This window comes from Mastigoproctus giganteus, chromosome 1 (assembly GCF_048544385.1).
Source record: "Mastigoproctus giganteus isolate SK-2022 chromosome 1, ASM4854438v1, whole genome shotgun sequence".
Taxonomy (NCBI): domain Eukaryota; kingdom Metazoa; phylum Arthropoda; class Arachnida; order Uropygi; family Thelyphonidae; genus Mastigoproctus; species Mastigoproctus giganteus.
Genome location: NC_143575.1, coordinates 157779701 through 157799918, shown reverse-complemented (window position 1 = coordinate 157799918; position 20218 = coordinate 157779701). Strand labels below are relative to the sequence as shown.

Sequence of the window (20218 nt, the reverse complement as noted above, 5' to 3'; positions counted from 1 at the left end):
TGTTTTGTGCAATGGCCATCCATTTACTACCCACAAACTCATGAATTTCATCTGTCCATCTCCATTGTTGTCTTCCAGGCTTTCTTCTAGCTCCTCTTTGGTACCATTATGGTATTTTCTTAGTCCATCTGTCATCATGTCTTTAAGCTATGTGTCTTGCCCAAGACCATTTTAGTTCTTTAGTTTTCATAAGAATGTCCTTTACTTGAGTTTCCTGCCTAATCCATGTGTTTCTCTTCTTATCCAACAGTCTGATTCCCAATATAATTCATTCCATTCTTCGCTGTGTTGTTCTCAGTTTCTCTTCCATTCTTTTGGTGAGTGCCCATGTTTCACATCCATAAGTAATGGTGGGGAGTATACATTGGTTCATTATTTTACGTTTCAGACAAATTGGGATATTGCTCCTCAGTATGTGACTATATTTCCTGAATGCTATCCATCCAAAATTTATTCTTCTCTTGAATTCCAGCCATTTATCATCATTACAGCTAATGACTTGTTCCAGATAAGTATATGACTCCACCTTTTCAATTACTGCTCCTTCAATCATTATATCCCTTTCTGTGGCATTCTTGTTATCATTACTTCTATTTCGTTACTTCTTATCATTTTTTTCTTATCATTACTTCTATTTCGATGAAGTTAATATTACTTCATCATTACTTTTATTTTAGCCATATTCATCTTTAGTCCAAAAAGTTTACTAACTCTGCATAGCTGATTAAGATTTTCCTCTAATTCTTTGAGATTGTGGCTTATGACCAAATGTCATCTGCAAATCATAAATGGTTTAGATACTCTCCATTCATATTGACTCCTTTCTGCGACCAGTCTAATCATCTGAAAGTTCCTCAAGGGCAGTAGTAAACAACTTTGGAGATATTGTGTCTCCTTGTCGAACTCCTTTCTCATTTTTAAATTTGCTACTGTCTTTGTTTAGTCTAATAAAGGAGGTAGCATTCTCATATATTTTCTTCAAAATCATAATATATGGGGTATCTATGCCTTGTCTTTCCAGTGCCCGAAACATTGCCTTATGCTCTATGGATTCAAATACCTTTTCATAATCCACAAATGCCAGGCATAATGGTGTTTTATATTCATTTGCTTTCTCCATTAGCTGTGACATTAAGTGAAGATGATCCATAGTTGAGAATCCTGTCCTAAAGCCAGCTTGCTCTTTCGGTTGATTCTCATCAAGTATTCTTTCTAATCTGTTAGTAATGACCCTTGCGAACAACTTGTAGATGTGGGATAACAAGCTAATTGGTCTATAATTTCCAATTTCTGATTTATCTCCTTTCTTATGCTGCAAAACTATGATTGCATTATTCCACTGCTTAGGCGTCACACCTTTTCTAATGCACTTTGTGAAGAGTCTTGCCAGTTTTTGTGTCATGTCTCTTCCTCCAAATTTTAACAACTCTACAGTAACTTCATCTTCCCCCAGAGCTTTCTTGTTCTTCATTTTCTTCAACGCATGTTCTACCTTATCAGGAAGGATATCAGGTATGTTGTATGTGTTACTAATTTGTGATCCATCCTCCCCACTGCTGGCATCATTCCCTTGCTCCTTGTATAACTCTTCATAGTAATCTTCTGCTATTTGAATTATGCCTTCTCTGCTATTTATAAGTACACCATCACTATTCTTCAGTTTCAGTATCATTTGTCTTTCTGTATTACTGCTCATGGCGGCTGATTTAAATCCTGTGTTTCCCCTTAATGCTTGTTCTACTTTTCTTGTGTTAAATCTTCTTATGTCCTCTCTGAGTCTCTTTCTAATGGCTTTGCATAACTCAGTATACTCAATTTTCTCCTTGTCAGTGTTTTTCTTGCTCTTCATTTGTCGTCTTTAGTTCATCATATCAAGTGTTTCTTGACTAATTTTTTCTTCTTTGGATTTCTTTTTACCTATAGGTTTCTTGGGCTTTATCACTTTCAGAAAGTTGTAATATTCCTCATTCATATCTTTGTCCTGAGCAGGTCTGCAGAAGCTCAAACTTGTTCTTCAGTTCCTGTACATACTGATTTTTCTCCTCTTCTGTTATCTCAAAGACCTTTGTATTATTTACTCAAGTCAGTTTTTTTTCTTTCTTTTCTTACATTTATATCAAGTGTGCATCTTACCATTCTGTGATCACTTCCAACATTTACCTTGTTCAGGACGGTAACATCATTTACGATATATCTTCTGTTAGTGAGGATGAAGTCTATTTCATTAGTTGTTAATCCATTTAGGTTCTTCCATGTCCACTTTCTGTTCACCCTTTTTTTGAAAAAAAGTGTTCATTACTGACATTCCCCGAGATTCTGCAAATTCCACAAGTCTTTCGCCCTTTTTCATTTCTTTCACCAATTCCAAAATTTCCTATGGTTCCCCTTTCTGTGCTGTTTTGTCTCTTTCCTACTTTAGCATTGAAGTCCCCCATAATGATAGTGTAGTGAGTTTTCTGGTCATCTAGAAGACTCTTAGAAATCCTGAGTTTTTGACACCCTTGGTGATGTACTTTTGAATTCCAAAATGTTGTTTTTTATATCTTTATGGACCAGAAAGCCAACTCCACTTTCACTCCTTTCACTGTTTCCATTGGTGTACAGCAGATTTCCACTTGATAAACTTATAAGTGATTCATTTCTTCTTGTTTCAGCCAAACCGATGACTCTCTCGGGGTAGTTCAGAAATTTTTTTTGGCTGGTGCGGCATAAGCCTCAGGCTTCCTTGCACCATATGGCATAATAATAACAATATTCCAATTCATATTTTCTAATTCCTTTTCCAGCTCTAATATCCTGTCTTCACCGATGAGCGATCTTACATTGTAACAGGCCAAGTTCAGTTTCCATGCATGGTAGCCTGGTCGTACCCAGAGATTCTTAGCACCCTCTGCTTCCACTCTGATCCTCAGAGGGGGGAGTGAAAGCCGCTGGGGACTGAGGGCCATTTGTTTCATCTTACTGTCATGTGCTGGAGGGTTTGGTCTTTACCTCTTCACACTGACCAGTTGTAGTAGTAGTAGTAGTAGTGGCAGCATGTGATGCAAGAAAGCATGTGTATGAGCTTATGCAGCATCAGCCAAAAAAAAAAAAAAAAAAAAAAATCACCTTGAAGAGAACCACTCTACACGTACACTGCCACTAAGTGACGTAACAGGGCATACCATCAAGGTGGTGTGTATGAGTGGATTTTAGGGAGGTAGGCCAACTGGACTTCTCCTAAATCTTCAGAAAGATATTGGATCCATCAGTGTTTTAGACTGAGTGTCTGATAACACACAGAATGCCTTCCCTTCTATCATTTCATATTACTAATACTAAAATCCCCCCCCAGCAAAAGCTCTCCAAAATTTCTCAAATCTGTTGATAATACCTAAGTCTGTCAGCATACAGTCCCTGCTATTGTACCTAATTCAGAATTGCGACACAAATACATTCTAACCTAACTTACAAATTGGTTATAACTTGCAAAATTTTTTTAAGCATTCCCCTGTATTATTTAGCAGACTCTCAGTTCATGTATGGTTAATTTCACTAGTTCTTATGAATAAAAACATTATCTTTATCCTCTTGAAAACTGACAACCTGTTGGTAACACTATCAGTTTTAATTCCCAGCAGACGTACCTTGGTTCTACCTTTTCTTATTAACAAATATGTTACCCATTTTTCTGACAATAGAACTCCCCCCCCCCCAATCCAAAATAAAAAATGTTTTGTTTATACCCCAGTACTTGGATTTGCAGTTAATTATTTTGACAGTGAATACAATTGAACTGTTAACCATATTTAGCAGTCACTAGGGCTTGAACCACAACTAGGTTGTGGTTCAAACCTTGAATCATAAACTAGTTGTGATTCAAGCCCTAGTGACTTGAAATTGAGCTGTAAACTGTTCCATTTTGATTAAGCAGTACACCACTTTAGCAACCACATTTACAATACAAGCAATAACTGTCAAACAGGCAGTTTCTGTTTTAATGTATCAGTTGATGTGTAGCTAGAAACTGTTTGCTGTCATTTGCTCAAGGCATTTCCTATTGGAAATTGATAGCTGTAGGTGTATCAGTTACAGAGATGGAGAGAGAGTTCATCAGTTGATCACTATAGAATACTTATAAAAGAGTAGGAAGTATATGGTAATTTTATGAATTTAAACACTTTAGCATTTCCTGAACTCCATAAATGCAGTATATGTACTTCATTGTTTCTGATTATCACCTGATTTTATTAGTTGCATAAATTCATTTAGGTGAAAGGTGAAACAAAGAAGAAGAAAAAATTTAGAAAAACTTATTTTACTATATTTTTGAATTTTTAATGCACTACTAACTTTTTTCAACTGCCTCTTGGGTTTTCTTGGTATGTACAAGGAACTAGATGTTTTTCACCTACTGAGTACCTCCCATCCAGGTCAGACAACTTTTTCCATGGCCCTGAATCACATCATTAAAAATCACTAACATTTTAACAAAATTTAATATTGTGGCCCTTTTTTTTTAAAGGTCACGTTATGGAAATTTCAAATGATCAGTTTATGTGAAGATTATTAAAAATATACATGTTTATTATTATTATTATTATTATTATTATTATTATTATTAAATAATAAATCCTGCTGTAAATCTAATGCCAAAAATGGCATTAGATTTACAGCAGGATGTAATACATTTACAAAATTGGTTGCATGACAATAAATTAGCACTCAGTTTTGAAAAAACCAAATTCTTGGTAATTAGACCCCTCACCAAACCCTAGACATTCATCTCTCTATTAAATTACATAAACATGAATGCCTACATGAACAGAACTTCCAGAATTGCAATTGTCTAATGGTTGAAGAAGTTTCAAATCACTGTTACCCTGGGTTATGGATAGACCTAAGTCTTTAGTTATGGATAGATCTAAGTTGGGCAATGCAAATAACAAATTTATACAAAAAAATGAGATTTTAGATGTACTTCTTTTATTCTTCTTCTTTAATGCTGCCGAAGGGCGTTTGCGACTTCGTTTTGATATTGTTCTCTGTCTAGCGCTGCGTGTAGAATTTGTGCTGTTGTCATGTGAAGCCAGGTGTTGATGTTATCTAGCCATGCCATTTTCGGTCTGCCTGGGCGTTTCTTGCCTTCGATCTTTCCCTCCAGGATGAGTGGTAGTAGGTGATATTTTTGTTGGTTCCTAGCGATGTGACCTAGGTATTTGCATTTCCTGCTGATGATGGTTTTGAGCAGGTCCCGTTCCGTGTGCATGTCCTGCAGGACCTGTGCGTTGGTTATCTTGGCTGTCCACGGAATTTTCAGCATTCTTCGGTAGAGCCACATTTCGAAGGCCTGGAGCTTTTTTGTAGTGGCTGATGTTAGAGTCCAGGTTTCTACACCGTAGAGCAGTATTGGCCAGATGTAGCATTTCAATGTGCGTAATTTGAGCATGATGTTCAAGCTTCTGTCGGTGAGGAGGGTTCTCCATTTGGTGAATGCCTGCCTGGCTTGTTCAATTCTGCTTTTGATTTCGGCCTCATGGTTCAGCTGGTCATCAATGAGTACTCCGAGATACTTGAAGCGGTGTATTTGCTCTAATTTTTCGTTGTTTAGTTTGATCGTGATTTTGCTTGCAGTCCTGCTGACCTTCATCACCTTTGTTTTCTTTTTGTTGATTCGTAGCCCCCATGCTTGGCTTTCTATGTCCACTTCTTTTATTATATTAAAAATAAATTAAATCAAAGAACAAAAGTCACCTTATATTATGCATTAGTGGACTCCCAACTCAATTATTTAGTAAATGTATGGGCAAGAGCAAATATAACTGAAATAAGGGTTTTACACAATTTACTAAAAAGGATTCTGAAACTGTTAATGGGGAAAAACTCTTGGAATGATCTGAATAAGAGAAGGCAATTTTTGTTAAAATACAAAATACTATATCAAATTCAAAAACTGAAGTTAAGTTTATTCTTGAAAAATCTTAACACTATTTATGAAGAGTTGAATCTTCAAAGGAATGTTTCACACAACTTAAGGAATCCAAAAGCAGTTGTTTTGCCTCACCCTAGGTTACTAAATAGATTTGGAGATAGGCATACAATGAACATATTAAATAACTTGTTGGCAAGCATTGATTTCAGTCTCAGGAGAGGTTATTCAATCTCCAAATTAAAATTCCTAGTAAGAAAATTCTCGATACTCAATGATACAGTAGAATAGATTCTCAATGCAGATCAATCACTACCTCTGTTTACAGAGTGGAATGTACTACATGTAATGACTTCATTGTCTTTTCTGTTAGCTAACAGTTTTGTATGCAAAAACTGATTTAACTGATGAATTGCAACTTGTTGTCAAGAAATTTACTTTTGTTAACGAGTTCTTGTATTGTAAACAAATTCAAATGATAAATAAATTTGTATTGTATTGTATTATTATTATTATTATTATTATTATTATTATTATTATTATAAGCTTTATTATAAGAATTCCAGAATGCATAGTCAATTGCTGTTGAAAAACTGGATGTTATTTTATATAAATATAGTTTAAAGTGTAATGTTTATTCTCTTAATAAAATTAAATATGTAAATTACAAAACAAAATACAAATTTTGTAAACATTTATACAATTGAATGAACTGGGTCCTAGAATTATTAGAATTTTATGAGCCAACCAAATCATAAAACCAGGCAAACATTTACATGTAAAATTTTGCACTTTAATTATAAAATGTCTAAAAGGTAATTTCAAGGACCTGGCAATGAAAGGTCATCATCTGAATCTAATACAACTGCTGACCTGTGTTCAGGTAGCACTGAGGAAGTCATGAGATCAGGTGCATAAACACATATATTGGCAAACTTTACTTCTATTACTTTGCAGTTTTGATGGGCAAAATGCCATTTCCGAAATTTCATTAATGCCTGTAATTCATTTCTTTTTCTTTTCCTTCAGTTTTAACATTAATTTTTTGCTTTTTAACTGTTTTGAAAACAACTCGGCATGGTCTGTGCTTGTTAACAGGAAAGGCTGTTTATACAGGGATAGAGTACACTTAAATAGTAGAATTGCAAGGATATTCACTGATGCTATTAAGGCAGGATTAGGTGGATCAAAAAACTGATGGCTAATACAGTAACTAGATCCACGGGCAGAGGTGAAAGTGATTCTTGCACTATTTCTGGTGCAAAATTGGAACATGCAGCAGTCTGGAAAGCAAGGTGGCAGAGATTTCAAACCCTGCTCTGGGTTATCATGGAAAAATAGATATATAGGCTGTGTTAGGGTAACTAAGACTAGGGACAGTTGCCTATACTTGCATGTACACTAATTCTAGGAGCATAGTAAATAAATTTGATGAATTTATAAAGTACTGATTAAGTCATCAAATGCAGACCCAGTGGTGATGGAGTCACCACTGGGTCTGCATTTGAATACGAATATAAGGAACTGTGATGTATGCGAAAAGGACAGATAGGACAGGAGGGGGTATGCTCTTAGTTAAGAAGCACATAAAATATAATAAAATAAAATATAATATAATAAAATAATATAATAAAATAAAATTTAGATGGCTGTTTTTTACAACAGCGGGTTAAAGAAACAATAATAGGCAGCAATATTCTTGATATGATTAATATCAGGAATTCATCATGCATTAAGAATATACAGGTAAAAGAACCTTTGGGTGGCAATGATCATGATATGCTGATCTGGGATCTACTTAAAACCATAACTACTCTCAAGAAGAAAGGGAAGGGCTTTTGCTTTCGTAAGAGTGACTACAGTGATCTCAGACAGTTTTGAAATTCTATATAGTGGAACCATCTGATGATGGCACCCAACAGCAAATTCTAAATTGGAAGCTTTTAGAGAAGTAATGCACATTAGTCTAGTAATATATATTGTTATCTTTGGTTTCTGGGCTTTCATTTCATAGTTGTTCTTTCATCTATATAGGTTGGCAGCAAATTAGCATTAGCATTAGTAGAGGCATATGATGCAAGAAAGCAAGCTTATGCAGCATCAGCCTAAAAAAAAAAAAAAAAAACCCTTCCACTTCACCCGTCCATTCATTCAAAATACCTGTCCAGCTGAGCCTTAAATTTATTTAGGCTATCAACTTCCACAACAAGGGATGGAAGTCTGTTCCACCAACCAACTACCCGCTGGCTAAAGGCAAATTTCCACACATCTATCCTACATCTGTCTTTCCTCAATTTGAATTTATGCCCTCTCAGGTGAATATTCTGCGCAAGAGGCAGTATCCCATCAGCATTGAGCATGCTCAAACCATTCAAGGCTTTGAATACCTCTATCAGATCACCTCGCCGGTGCCTAGTCTCCAGACACTGTAATTTGCAAAATTTAAGCCTTTCTTCGTAAGAGCAACCCTTCGTTCCGTTCACTAATCTTGTTGCCCTTCTCTGTACTCGTTCCAGCAGCTCTACATCCTTCTTGAAATGAGGCCTCCAGACCTGTATACACTACTCAGGTTGCGGCCTGACCATTGCCTTATACAAGGGAATAATCACCTCCCTATCCCTGCAAGAAAAATTCCTGTATATCATTGATAAGACACCATGAGCTACTCTTGCAGCCCGTCTGCACTGCTCAGAGAACTTCATATCTGCCTGCACAATTACCCCCAGGTCCTTTTCTTTCTCTACCACTGTCAGTGTAGTACCACAGAGTTGATACGTTGCTCTAGGGTTGCTGTTTCCCATATGTAGTACTTTACATTTGTCAATGTTAAACTTTATTTGCCACCTCTCGGCCCATCTGCTCAACCTTTCCAGATCCTGTTGCAGCAGCATAGCGTCAGTAGCATCCTTAACAACCCTGCCAACCTTTGTATCGTCTGCAAACTTGGATATTAAGCTTGATATACCATCATCAATATTATTTATAAATACAGAAAACAACAATGGACCCAACACTGAACTCTGAGAGACTCCACTAATAACATTAGTCCACGATGAGCAGTGTCCATTAATTACCACTCTGTCTTCTGCCACTCAACCATCCCTTTATCCATATCAACAATTTGCCACCAATGCCACACTGCTCCAATTTGTGCAGCAGTCTTCCATGTGCAACACTATCAAAAGCCTTTCTAAGATCCAAATATATGATATCAAAGTTATTCCCTGCATCCAATTCTTTTGTGACTACATCATAGTATCCAATGAGATTAGTCAGGCAAGAGCTTCCTTTAACAAAACCATGCTGTGTCTGAGCTATAACTGAATTCTTGTCAAGATGATCCTGCAGTGCTTCCATTAATTTTCCTGGAACAGAAGTTAAACTCACAGGTCTATAATTACATGTGTCAGCCTTTGATCCTCCTTTCTGTTTGGAGTCACATTTGCACATCTTCAGTCTATGGGTACCTCCCCTAAATCCAAAGAAGCTCTCATAATTATGGCTAAGGGTTTGCTCAATTCCTTTGCTGCCTCCTTTAATATAATTGGATAGATCCCATCCACCCCAGGTGCCTTTCTTGTATTTATCTTCAACAATTTCTCCTCCACTTTACTCTCAAGTATTACAAGATCATCTAGCTCACTGCCAGTGTTTACTTCCTCTGTGGCATTCCCCTTCCTGAATAACTCCCCATGTGTGAATGTAGATGCAAAATATTGATTTAGTTTCTTAGTTACCTGAGCAGGATCATGAACAGTTCAACCATCGATATCAAGTGGACCAATCTGATTCATCCCCTTCCTTCTGGAGTATACATAGGTAAAGAACTCCTTGCTGTTTTTCTTTGCATCACTTGCCAAAGATTTCTTGTAATCTGCCTTTGCCTGCCTAACCTCCTTTGTAACGGTTACAGATCAACTTATATCTATCATAGGCTTCTGTGTCACATATTAATTTTTATGTATCCCATGCATTTTTCTTCTCTGCCATATGTCTCATTAGTTCATATGACATCCATTTAGGCCTGAACCTTGAACAATATTTCTTAGTTGGTATGTAAAGCCTAGTAGCTTCCAAGATAAGTTCTTTGAATGCTTCCCATTTTGAGTTTGCTGTTGGTAACATCATCAGTTGGTCCCACTGTATAGAATTTAAATACTGTCTCAGACCATCATAGTCGCCTTTACGAAAGCAATAACCCTTCCCTTTACCCCTGATGGTAGTTACCTCCTTGAGTAAATCCCACTTCAGCACACTGTGATCGCTGCCACCTAGTGGTTCCTGTATCTGCAGATTCTTAATGCATGAAGAATCACTACTGATAATTAAATCAAGAGTATTGCTCCCTCTAGTTGCCTCCCGAACATTCTGATTTAGAAAACAATCATCCAATAAATCCACAAAAGCCCTGCTAGTGTGTGAGTGATAAACCCACAAATTCCATTCAATATCTAGGAAATTAAAATCCTCCATTATAAGACTCTCTGATTTACTGTCCCACTCTATTTCCCTGTACAGTTTCTTATTATACTCATCAGAGTCATTAGGACTATAGCACACTCCTACTCTCAATTTTGATCTCCCAATGCTTATGTCACACCAAATTGACTCGACACTCACTGTCCAGCAATGTCGACTGGCTTCACTTCCTTGGATTTTATGTGTTTCTTAACTAATAGCATAACCCCTCCTCCCTTCCTATCCTGGCTATCCTTTCTGTAGACACTGTACTCCCCAAATTCCAGTTCTGCATTACTTATATCTGTGTGACACCATGTCTCTGATATCCCAACAATATCTGCCTTTGATGCTTTGAGCAATACCTCAAATTCATGAAATTTATTTACTAAACTCCTGTCATTGGTGTACACGCAAGTATACATGCACCTGTTCTTTTTCTTAGCTACCCTAACACAACCCATGTGTTTACTTGTGCCCCAATGACTCCCAGCAGTCTCTGAAATATCCTGCATCTTATTTTCCAGGTTGGTGCTCATTCCAATAGAAGCAGTGCAAGAATCACTTTCACCTCTGCCAGTGGCTACTCTTAATCTATTGATCGTTGTATCCCCCAATCTAGCAGTTTTCTGACCCACCTAACACTGCCTCGATAGCATCAGCAAACATTCTTGCACCCTTTCTATTTAAGTGTATCCCATCCCTGTATAAGCAATCTCTCCTGTTAACAAGTACAGACCAGGCCGAAAAAAATTCTACCCCTTGAGCCCTGCACAATCTTTCCAGTGCCGAATTGATTGACAGGGCTCTCATCATATACTCCCTCCTGTCGTGGCTGGGCAGAATTGCAGACACTTTCAAATTCAACCGTAATTCACAGCTTTTTTGCAACAGTGACCTGTACTTGTTAAGTAATTCCGCCGGTCTCCTACTCTTAATATCATTAATGCCAACATGTACAACTATATCACCTTTTGTGCCCTTAAAAGATGATATCCGCTCTACAACGTCATCAACCTTTGCCCCCTGGCAGACATACCCTGGTCCTGTTCGACCTATCCTTTTTACAAAGCATGTTTCCCGTTTCCCTGACAATAGAGTCACCAACAACTACTAGTTGCTTTGGGACCAGCGCATTCTGCCTTGGGAGTTGCCACTGTGTTGTGTGATGCCCAAGTGCAAGCTCTGGCATTGGTGTGGGCAGCTGAGAGCTTGATGGGCCCTCACTTTTAATCCTTCGAGGGCATCCACCCTGTCCTTCAAGCTCTCATATAGGCCCATAACAACGCTAAGTTGTCGCCTGATTTCCTTACATTCCTTGCATCGCACACATACAAAGACATTCCCCATGGCAGTATCATGTCCCGTACCTGACTGCTCCAGAAACATCAAACAAATAGTGCATTTTAAAAGGCTGTTATTCAGAGGGCAACTGCCCCCCCCTCAATTCTCCCCTGAGCCACAACACTTCCATTAGCTTGAGCCTTTTGCTTTGCTGCTCTTGTCTGAGTCATGATTTCGATTTAATTTCAATAAAATTTCAATTTCAGTACAAAATTAAAACCCTAAACTTGTATCCCAACACAGTTATAACGCTATATTTATGTTTCAGTATCGAGTGTTATCTACAAAATCCCTTTATATAACTTCCGTATCAAGTTAAGTATTAATTATTTATTTTTGCTAATTATTTATTTATTTTTATTTTTTTTTTTTTGATTTGGTAGTTGTTGGCGCATCGGCTTCTGTGGCCATATTGCACCTCCCAAGGTTTTTGCAGTACTTTGATCCAAGCCCGAGGCGGGAATCGAACCCGCGACCTTTGGGTTGCCGGGCAGGTACTTTACCCACTCGGCTAGCCCGGTCGGCCTAATTATTTATGTTATGTAATCTAAGTCGTTATATGTATATAGTTAAAAGTACAATTTAATTGACAGTGAAGTTCAACAAGATTAATAGATTTACTGATTAATTGACAATATTATATTATGTACTATACTATACTAAGCTTATGCTATCTAGTTCAAGATATTTTGTATCGCATAACAAAGGCGGGAATTTCGAACGATAAATCTATGGACACTTAAGTATCAATTAACTTCCAATTCTCGCCGTCTCAATTCAGAATAAACTAAGGATCCTGACTAGCTACTTACAGAAAATAATTTGATATAACAAAAGGTTAATAAATCGGCTAAATATGGTTAAAAAAAAAAACCTATCGTTCAACGGAGCTGCAACTTGTAACACGTGGATTTGATACCCTTACTGATGTAATACCTACAAAATCTATATCTAAAATTGACATGCACTTCTCATTAATTTATTTGCTTGAATATGTGAATATTATTAAATATATAATATAAATTATAGATAATAATATAAAACATGTTATGTAGATAATAATTTGTTATGTAAATATGTATTATATTATTGGAAAGAATAGTTAAATGGAGTGGGTAAAAAAGGCTTTTTTTTTTTTTTTTTTTTTTTTTTTTTTTTTGCTGTATAATCATATTCTTATATTTTAATTCAAAAATTATTTATAAATTATAAATAACATTTATACATTGTTATTTTTTTTAAGTTGTTCAAATTTATATTCTCTATGTAAACTACTGAATAGTTCTGGTAATTTTGGCATCAAAAAGCCCTGTAATATATTATATATAATATAATACTTAATGAAAAATAAATCTATGTAATATATACATATTTGTGATTAATATTTTTTCCTAAAAACATACAGCTCTACAAATGACACAGATCTATTGAAAAGAATTAAAGAAATCATTAAAGTAGTTAGGGACACAGTGGATAATTCTTAATAAGAAAGATTATGGTTCTGTAAATTATACTGTCAGGAAACTAGGTATCTACATGGTAGCACAATTGAAGCCTTTAAAGGGGTTAAACAAGTGTAAACTAAATGTCAAAAGCATATTTACCCTTTCTCAAATGACAATTGCCAGAACGATAGTTACAGAATGGATGTGTGGAAGTTTACCTTCAGCCAGTAAGCAATTGATTATTGGAATAAAGTTCCATATAGTGTTATGGAAGTGGGCAGTTTAAACAAATTTAAAGTTTTTGCATCATTTTGCCATTACTGATATTAATATTTTTGTCTTCTCTGCCTATGTATACTTAATTTTCTTCATCAGGTTGGAGAAAAATGGAGCATTGGACTATGTGAAACATGTAGATGCACAGCATCATTACATAAAGAATGTGAAACTATCATTTGCCCTCCTCCTCCGATATGTCGAATTGATGAAACACTTAAAATACTTCCTCAGTTAACCACTTCATGCTGTGAAAATTACTTGTGTGGTGAGTAAATTCAGTTGAATGTTTCGTATAGAAATTTGAAGAGTGCAAATACCATATTTAAATTTATTCTAGATTATATTGTTTTGCTTCTTAAATATGTTAAGAAACTGTTTGATTTGTTGAATTCATGCAATTCCTTTTCATCATCACCATCATAATAGCATAACGTTAAACATTTAATTTTATGTTATTATGATGCTATTATTTCTAAAAATGTCAAAATTATACCTCTCTCATCTCCTCCATTGTAAGATATACTGAAATTTTAGTAACTTAATGAACAACCAATTTCAAATATCATACAATGATAAATATGCTATCTTAAAAATGAGTCTTATTCATTTTAAAATACTTTATTCAAAATATATATTGATATTATTAAAAATACAGTTAGTCCCCGACTTACGTAAGCCCGAGTTACATAACATCGGACTTACATAATTTTTTTTGGTAAAATTGTAAAGATACTTTCTGTATAATTTTTAAGAGTGAAGTCGAATGAAGGAACAATAAGTATAAGTTTTTATTTTTGTTCCCATACTATGTTTCCTATGTTGCATAATAACCTGCAACGTAACTAGAATCTAGGTAAATAACTAGAGTTAACATTTCATTTTCTGCTTTAAAAATTCTGAAGAAAATTCGACAACGTGTTTGAGACAGGTTAACTACATCGAAGCACTTCAGAGAAATCCCCACAACTTTCAAGCCACATGGACTGTATTCCATCAGCTATTTCTTCAGAAATTGCACTCTAGCCCATCCTTTCTTTCCTTTCTTTCTTTCTCGATTGTAGAGTCAGTTCAGTTTTGTTTGAGAGCAAAGTTGGAGCTTTTGTTTGCATTTTGTATGTAATTGTTACACATCAGGTTATTGTGATGAAGTTGAAATTCACGTTGTCCAACCATTTTCAACGACTTTGCATCAAACTATCATCGTATAGTGCGTGCTTCATTCGCATGATTTAAGGTATGACAGCATCTCTTGTAACTTTACCCTGTGAAGTCCTTTAAAGAAAATTTCATTTTGACCATTATCATGGTGCCACCTAAGAGAATAAGTGAAAGCGGTACTACTTCACTGCTGTCCCAGGATAAAGTTTTTAATTGTTATGGTATATAACTATTTTTCTTCATTCTTCTGAGAATATTATATGATTTTCTGAATTTTGGCATATCAGGAATATAGTAACAATATTTTATTAGTCATTCTCAAGTTACGTAAAACTCGACTTACATAATAAGTCCTGGAACTTATCTCTTACGTATGTCGGGGACAGACTGTATAAATGTACTATATACATTTTCCTTCATTAGAAATGTTAGCTACTCAGAGATATTTTACAGTCCATTTTTCTTTCCCTCTTAAGAAACCAGCAGTAATCTCTCATCAGAGCAGTACCCCAGAGACCCTAGTGTAATCCATTTTTTACATTATGGATTCATCAGTAATGAGCAAGGGGAACAGTGTTTCCCTTGCTCATTACTTATATCTCCCAAATTTTGAGGGAAAAAAACTGAAATGGGAATGAAGAGATTGAATTTTCAAAGACGTTTGGCAGTATCATTATAACATTGCAATAATATTGACACAGATTCATAATTATCTTTTTCTTCCTTCTTCCAAGAAATCCATCTGCAACTGCTTTAAATGATCCCCAAGTTGCTAGTCCAGTATCAACTAGCTTTGTTTCTAATACGTGATCTATGAGGAGTTACTTTATTTGGGGCCCACTGAAAATTCCATCTTTCAATTTTCCATCTGTTAATTTGGAAAATACTTCCCTTAGGTAGCAGAATCCACATCCTTCTTTATCCAGAGGTCTTAACAAAATTCTTCCCACTTCTGCCAGTATGTTTTTCTATTGTGTGACTGTCTTACAAACAAAAAAACAACAGCATTTTTGAAACCTCATTGTAGACCAGTGAGTAATCCAATTAAAATCACCATACTCACATTCCAAGCAAAGTCATGGTACTTGCAATCAGGATTTTGGGTATACTTTCAGGCATTTCTTCTGCACCAATAGCATGAATTATAGGAACTGATGGGAATGCATTTCATTATTTGGCAAAACTGCTTTTAAACTTCATTTTGAGATTAATTAATGTAATAACATATTCCATTCATTTGAATTGTGTTCAGTTCCAGTTCATTCAGAAGACCACTAATATCTTCACAGAAACATGTAGAGCAGTCCATAATGAAATATTTTGTAAAACTTTGTGATGTATTTGATAAATTGTGATTTAATTTCTGTTTCAAGTAATTTCCATTGTTGCCAGTTTAAAAGCAACCAAGTACATCATTTAACTGTTCTTTCTTAATTAAGTGATGCATTATAATTTTCTGGTTGGTAGTTCAAATCTCTTGAAATGGAAGGTCCAGCAAAGGCTGCAACACAGGAATCCTTGCTATTCATCACTGCTTCATTTCTCCCATGATTTTGAGGGATCTGTTGTGAGAAGATCTTCATTATAGGGAACAGGCCTTATTGCAAGTAATATATTAAGATATTATAATATCCTGCCCATCCTGGGTTTTTTTTTTTTTTTTTTATGCAGAAAAGCTTGTTGTTTGTTTGTTTGTTATTTGGTTTTTAGGAGCATCAGCAACTAATGCCATATTGCTCCGGGGATATGCGGTGGTCATTCCCTGACCTTTCCACATCCTCCGTATTTGGCGGTTGTGGGCTCGAACCCCGGTCTAATCAAGAAGCGTGTGCTATGCACTGTGCAGAAAAGCAATTGTCTGTGAGACCGTACAGTTCTTGCCTCACCATAAGAACAGTAAAAGGCATAATTTTAATTTTTCTCTTCAATGTATAGGCCTAAATTAATTTCAGATGAACTGATCAGACTTGTGGCAGAGAAGAAAAATGCATGGAATGCATTTAAATTTTAGGCAATACTTAAGCCTATGGTAGATATAAACTAGTCTATAATCTTGTCACATAAGTAATCAGAGGCAGTATGTGAGAAATTTATGGAAAAGATGCAAAGAAAAACAGAAAAGCTTTTACTTTTGTAAACAGTAGAAAGAAGGGAATGAATCAAATCGGTTCACTTGATATTGATGGGCCCACTGTTGTTGATGATCTTGCTCGGGATGCTGACAAACTGAATGAGTATTTTGCATCTACATTCACATAAGGAATTCTGTAAGGAAGAGGAGGACAGAAGTTTGCTAAACTCTAACAGGGAGCTAAATGATTTTATAATAACGGAGAGAAAAGTGAAGGAGAAATTGTTGAAGTTAAACATAAAAAAGGCACCTGGGGCAGCTGGAAATTATCCAGTTATATTGAAGGGGCAGTGAGGGAAGTAAGGAAACCCTTACCATAATTATGAGAGCAATCTTAGATTCAGGGGAGGTCCACGCAGACTGTAGATGTGCAAATGCATCTCTAATTCACAAAGTGGGATCAACGGATGACACAAGTAATTACAGTGACATGAGTTTAACTTCTGTTCCAAGGAAAATAATGGAGTCACTCATAAAAGAAGTAATGCAGGGTCATCTAGACATGCTGCAATTATATTGCAGCACAGCATTGATTTATTAAGGGGGAAATCTTGCCTGACCAATTTGTTTGGATACTACGATGTTGTCACAAAGGAACTGGATGCAAAACATAATTTTGATATCATATACTTGGATTTTAGGATAGCTTTTGATGCAGCACTCTTTTATGTTGCACATAAAAGATTGCTGTACAAATTGGCATTAAGGGAAAGTCACTGCAATGGATAAAGGGATGGATGAGTGGGGGAAGAAGACAGAGAGTGATTAGAGACAGAGGTGTTATTAGTGTAATCCACCAGAATTCAGCATTGGACCCATTGCTGTTTTCTATATTTAACAATGATATTGATGAAGCCGTATCAGACTTAAATTTGCAGTCCAAGTTTGCAGATGATACAAGGGTTGGCAGGATGGTTAATGACAGTATACTACTCCAGCAAGATCTAGAAAAGTTAGCTGGGTTGAAAGATAGCATTTGAAGTTTAACATTGACAACTGCAAACTGCTGCATATCAGTAGCAGTAACCCCAAAGTAACATAACAACTGTACACAGGATAATGAAAAATGAAAAAGACCTGATGGTAATTGTCCTGTCAGATATGAAGTTCTCTGAACAGTAGACAGGCTGCCAAGACAACTCATGGAATTTTGTCAATCATATATTTACAGGAATTTTGCTAGCAGGGATAAGACAGCGATTATTCCATTGAATAAGTCAATGGCCAGGCTACATCTCGAGTACTGCATACAGGTCTCAAGGCTTCATTTTAGGAAGGATGTAAAGCTTTGGGAAAAAGGGCTAGTTATTGTCAGGGAGACGGGAAATATATTATGCAAAAAGGATTCATGGAACAGGACCAGGGTATGTCTTCCACAGGCAAAGCTTGATGACATTGTAGAACAGATATCATCTTATAAGGGCACTGAAAAAAAGGCGTGAATAAGGGTTGAATTTGAAAGTGTCTACAATTCTGCCCAGACATGAAAGGAGGAGTATATCGATGAGAGCCTTGTCAATAAATTCAGCCCTGGAGAGATTGTGTAAGGCTCAAGGGGTAGAATTTTTCACAGCCTGGTCTGTGCTTGTTAACAGGAGAGACTGCTTCTACAGGGATGGGATACACTTAAATAGAAAGAGTGCAAGAATATTTGCTGATGCTATCGAGGCAGTGTTAGGTGGATCGGAAAACTGCTAGCTTGGAGGGATACATGAAATAATAGTAGCCACTGGCAGAGGTGAAAGTGATTTTTGCACTGCTTCTATTGGAATGAGCAGCTGGAAAACAAGATTCACATAAATTGGGAGTCATTGTGGTACAAATAAACACACGGGCTGTGTTAGGGTAGCTAAGAATAGGAACAAGTGCATGTACACCAATGCTAGGAGTTGGGTAAATAAATTTGATGAATTTGAGGTATTTCTCAAAGCAACAAAGACGGATATTGTTGGGATATCAGAGACCTGGTGTCACACAGATATAAGGAATGCAGAACTGGAATTTGGGGAGTACAACGTCTACAGAAAGGATAGACAGGATAGGAAGGGGGAAGGGGTTATGCTATTAGTTAAGAAACATAAAATCCAAGGAAGTACAGACAGTCGACATGGCTGGACAGTGCAGTGTCTAGTCAGTTTGGTGTGACATAAGCACTGGGAAATCAAAATTGAGAGTAGGAGTGTGTTATAGGCCTAATAACTCTGATGAGTATAATAAACAACTGTACAGGGAAATAGAGTGGGCCAGTAATTCAGAGAGTCTTATAATGGAGGATTTTAATTTCCCAGATATTGACTGCAATTTTAGGTTGGTCACTCGCACACTAGCAAGGCTTTTGTGGATTTATTCGATGATTGTTTTATACAGCAGCATGTTTGGGAGGCAACTAGAGGGAGTAATACACTTGATCTGATTATCAGTAGTGATTCTTCTTGCATTAATCTAGGTAGCAGTGATCACAGTGTGCTATGTGGGATTTACTCAAAGAGATAACTAACCTCAGGGGTAAAGGGAAGGATTTTTGCTTCCATAAGGGTGACTATGGAAGTCTGAGACAGTATTTAAATTCTATACAGTGGGACCAACTGATGATATTACTAATAGCAAATTCAAAATGGGAAGCATTCGAAGAATTAATCTTGGAAGCTGCTAGGTTTTTCATACCAACTAAGAAAATATTGTACAAGGTTTAGGCCTAAATGGATGTCAGATGAAATAATGAGACATGTAGCAGAGAAGAAAAATGCATGGGATACATATAAATTATTAGGTGACGCAGAAGCTTATGATAGATATAAGCTGGTCTGTAACCAAGTCACAAATGAGATTAGGCAGGCAAAGGCAGATTATGAGAAGTCTTTGGCAAAGAATGCAAAGAAAAACAGCAAAAAGTTCTTTACTTATGTAAACTCTAGAAGGAAGAGGATGAATCAGATTGGTCCACTGAATATCGATGTTTCAACTGTTAATGATCCTGCCCAGGTAGCTAACTAACTAAATGAGCATTTTGCATCTACATTCACACATGAGGAGTTATTCAGGGAGGGGATTGCCAGAGGTGAATTAAACTCTGGCAGTGAGCTAGATGATTTAGTAATAGCTGAGAGCAAAGTGGAGGAGAAATTGTTGAAGATAAACATAAGAAAGGCACCTGGGATGGATGGTATCTATCCAGTTATATTAAAGGACACAGCAAAGGAAGTAAGCAAACCCTTATCCATAATTATGAGAGCTTCCTTGGACTCAGGGGAGGTACCCATGGACTGTAGTTGTGCAAATGTGACCCCAGTTCACAAACAAGGATCAAAGGACGACACAAGTAATTTCAGACCTGTTAGTTTAACTTCTGTTCCAGAGAAATTAATGGAAGCACTCGTTAAAGAAGCACTGCAGGATCATCTAGACTTCGGTTATAGCTCGAACACAGCATGGTTTTGTTAAGGGGAAGTCTTGTCTGACCAATTCGATTGTATACTATGACGTGGTCACAAAGGA

The 20218-nt window shown here is 36.4% G+C and overlaps 1 protein-coding gene across 2 annotated transcripts in view; it reads left to right on the top strand.

Moving 5' to 3' along the window:
- Nucleotides 1-20218, top strand: part of LOC150091211 (hemocytin-like) — a 1750539-nt gene that overhangs the window by 1528578 nt on the left and 201743 nt on the right. For both annotated transcript variants that reach the window (XM_090374755.1, XM_090374750.1), the window contains one exon: nt 13531-13699. In XM_090374755.1, coding sequence (XP_090230881.1) covers nt 13531-13699 — 169 coding nt within the window. The remainder of the gene's footprint in view (nt 1-13530; nt 13700-20218) is intronic.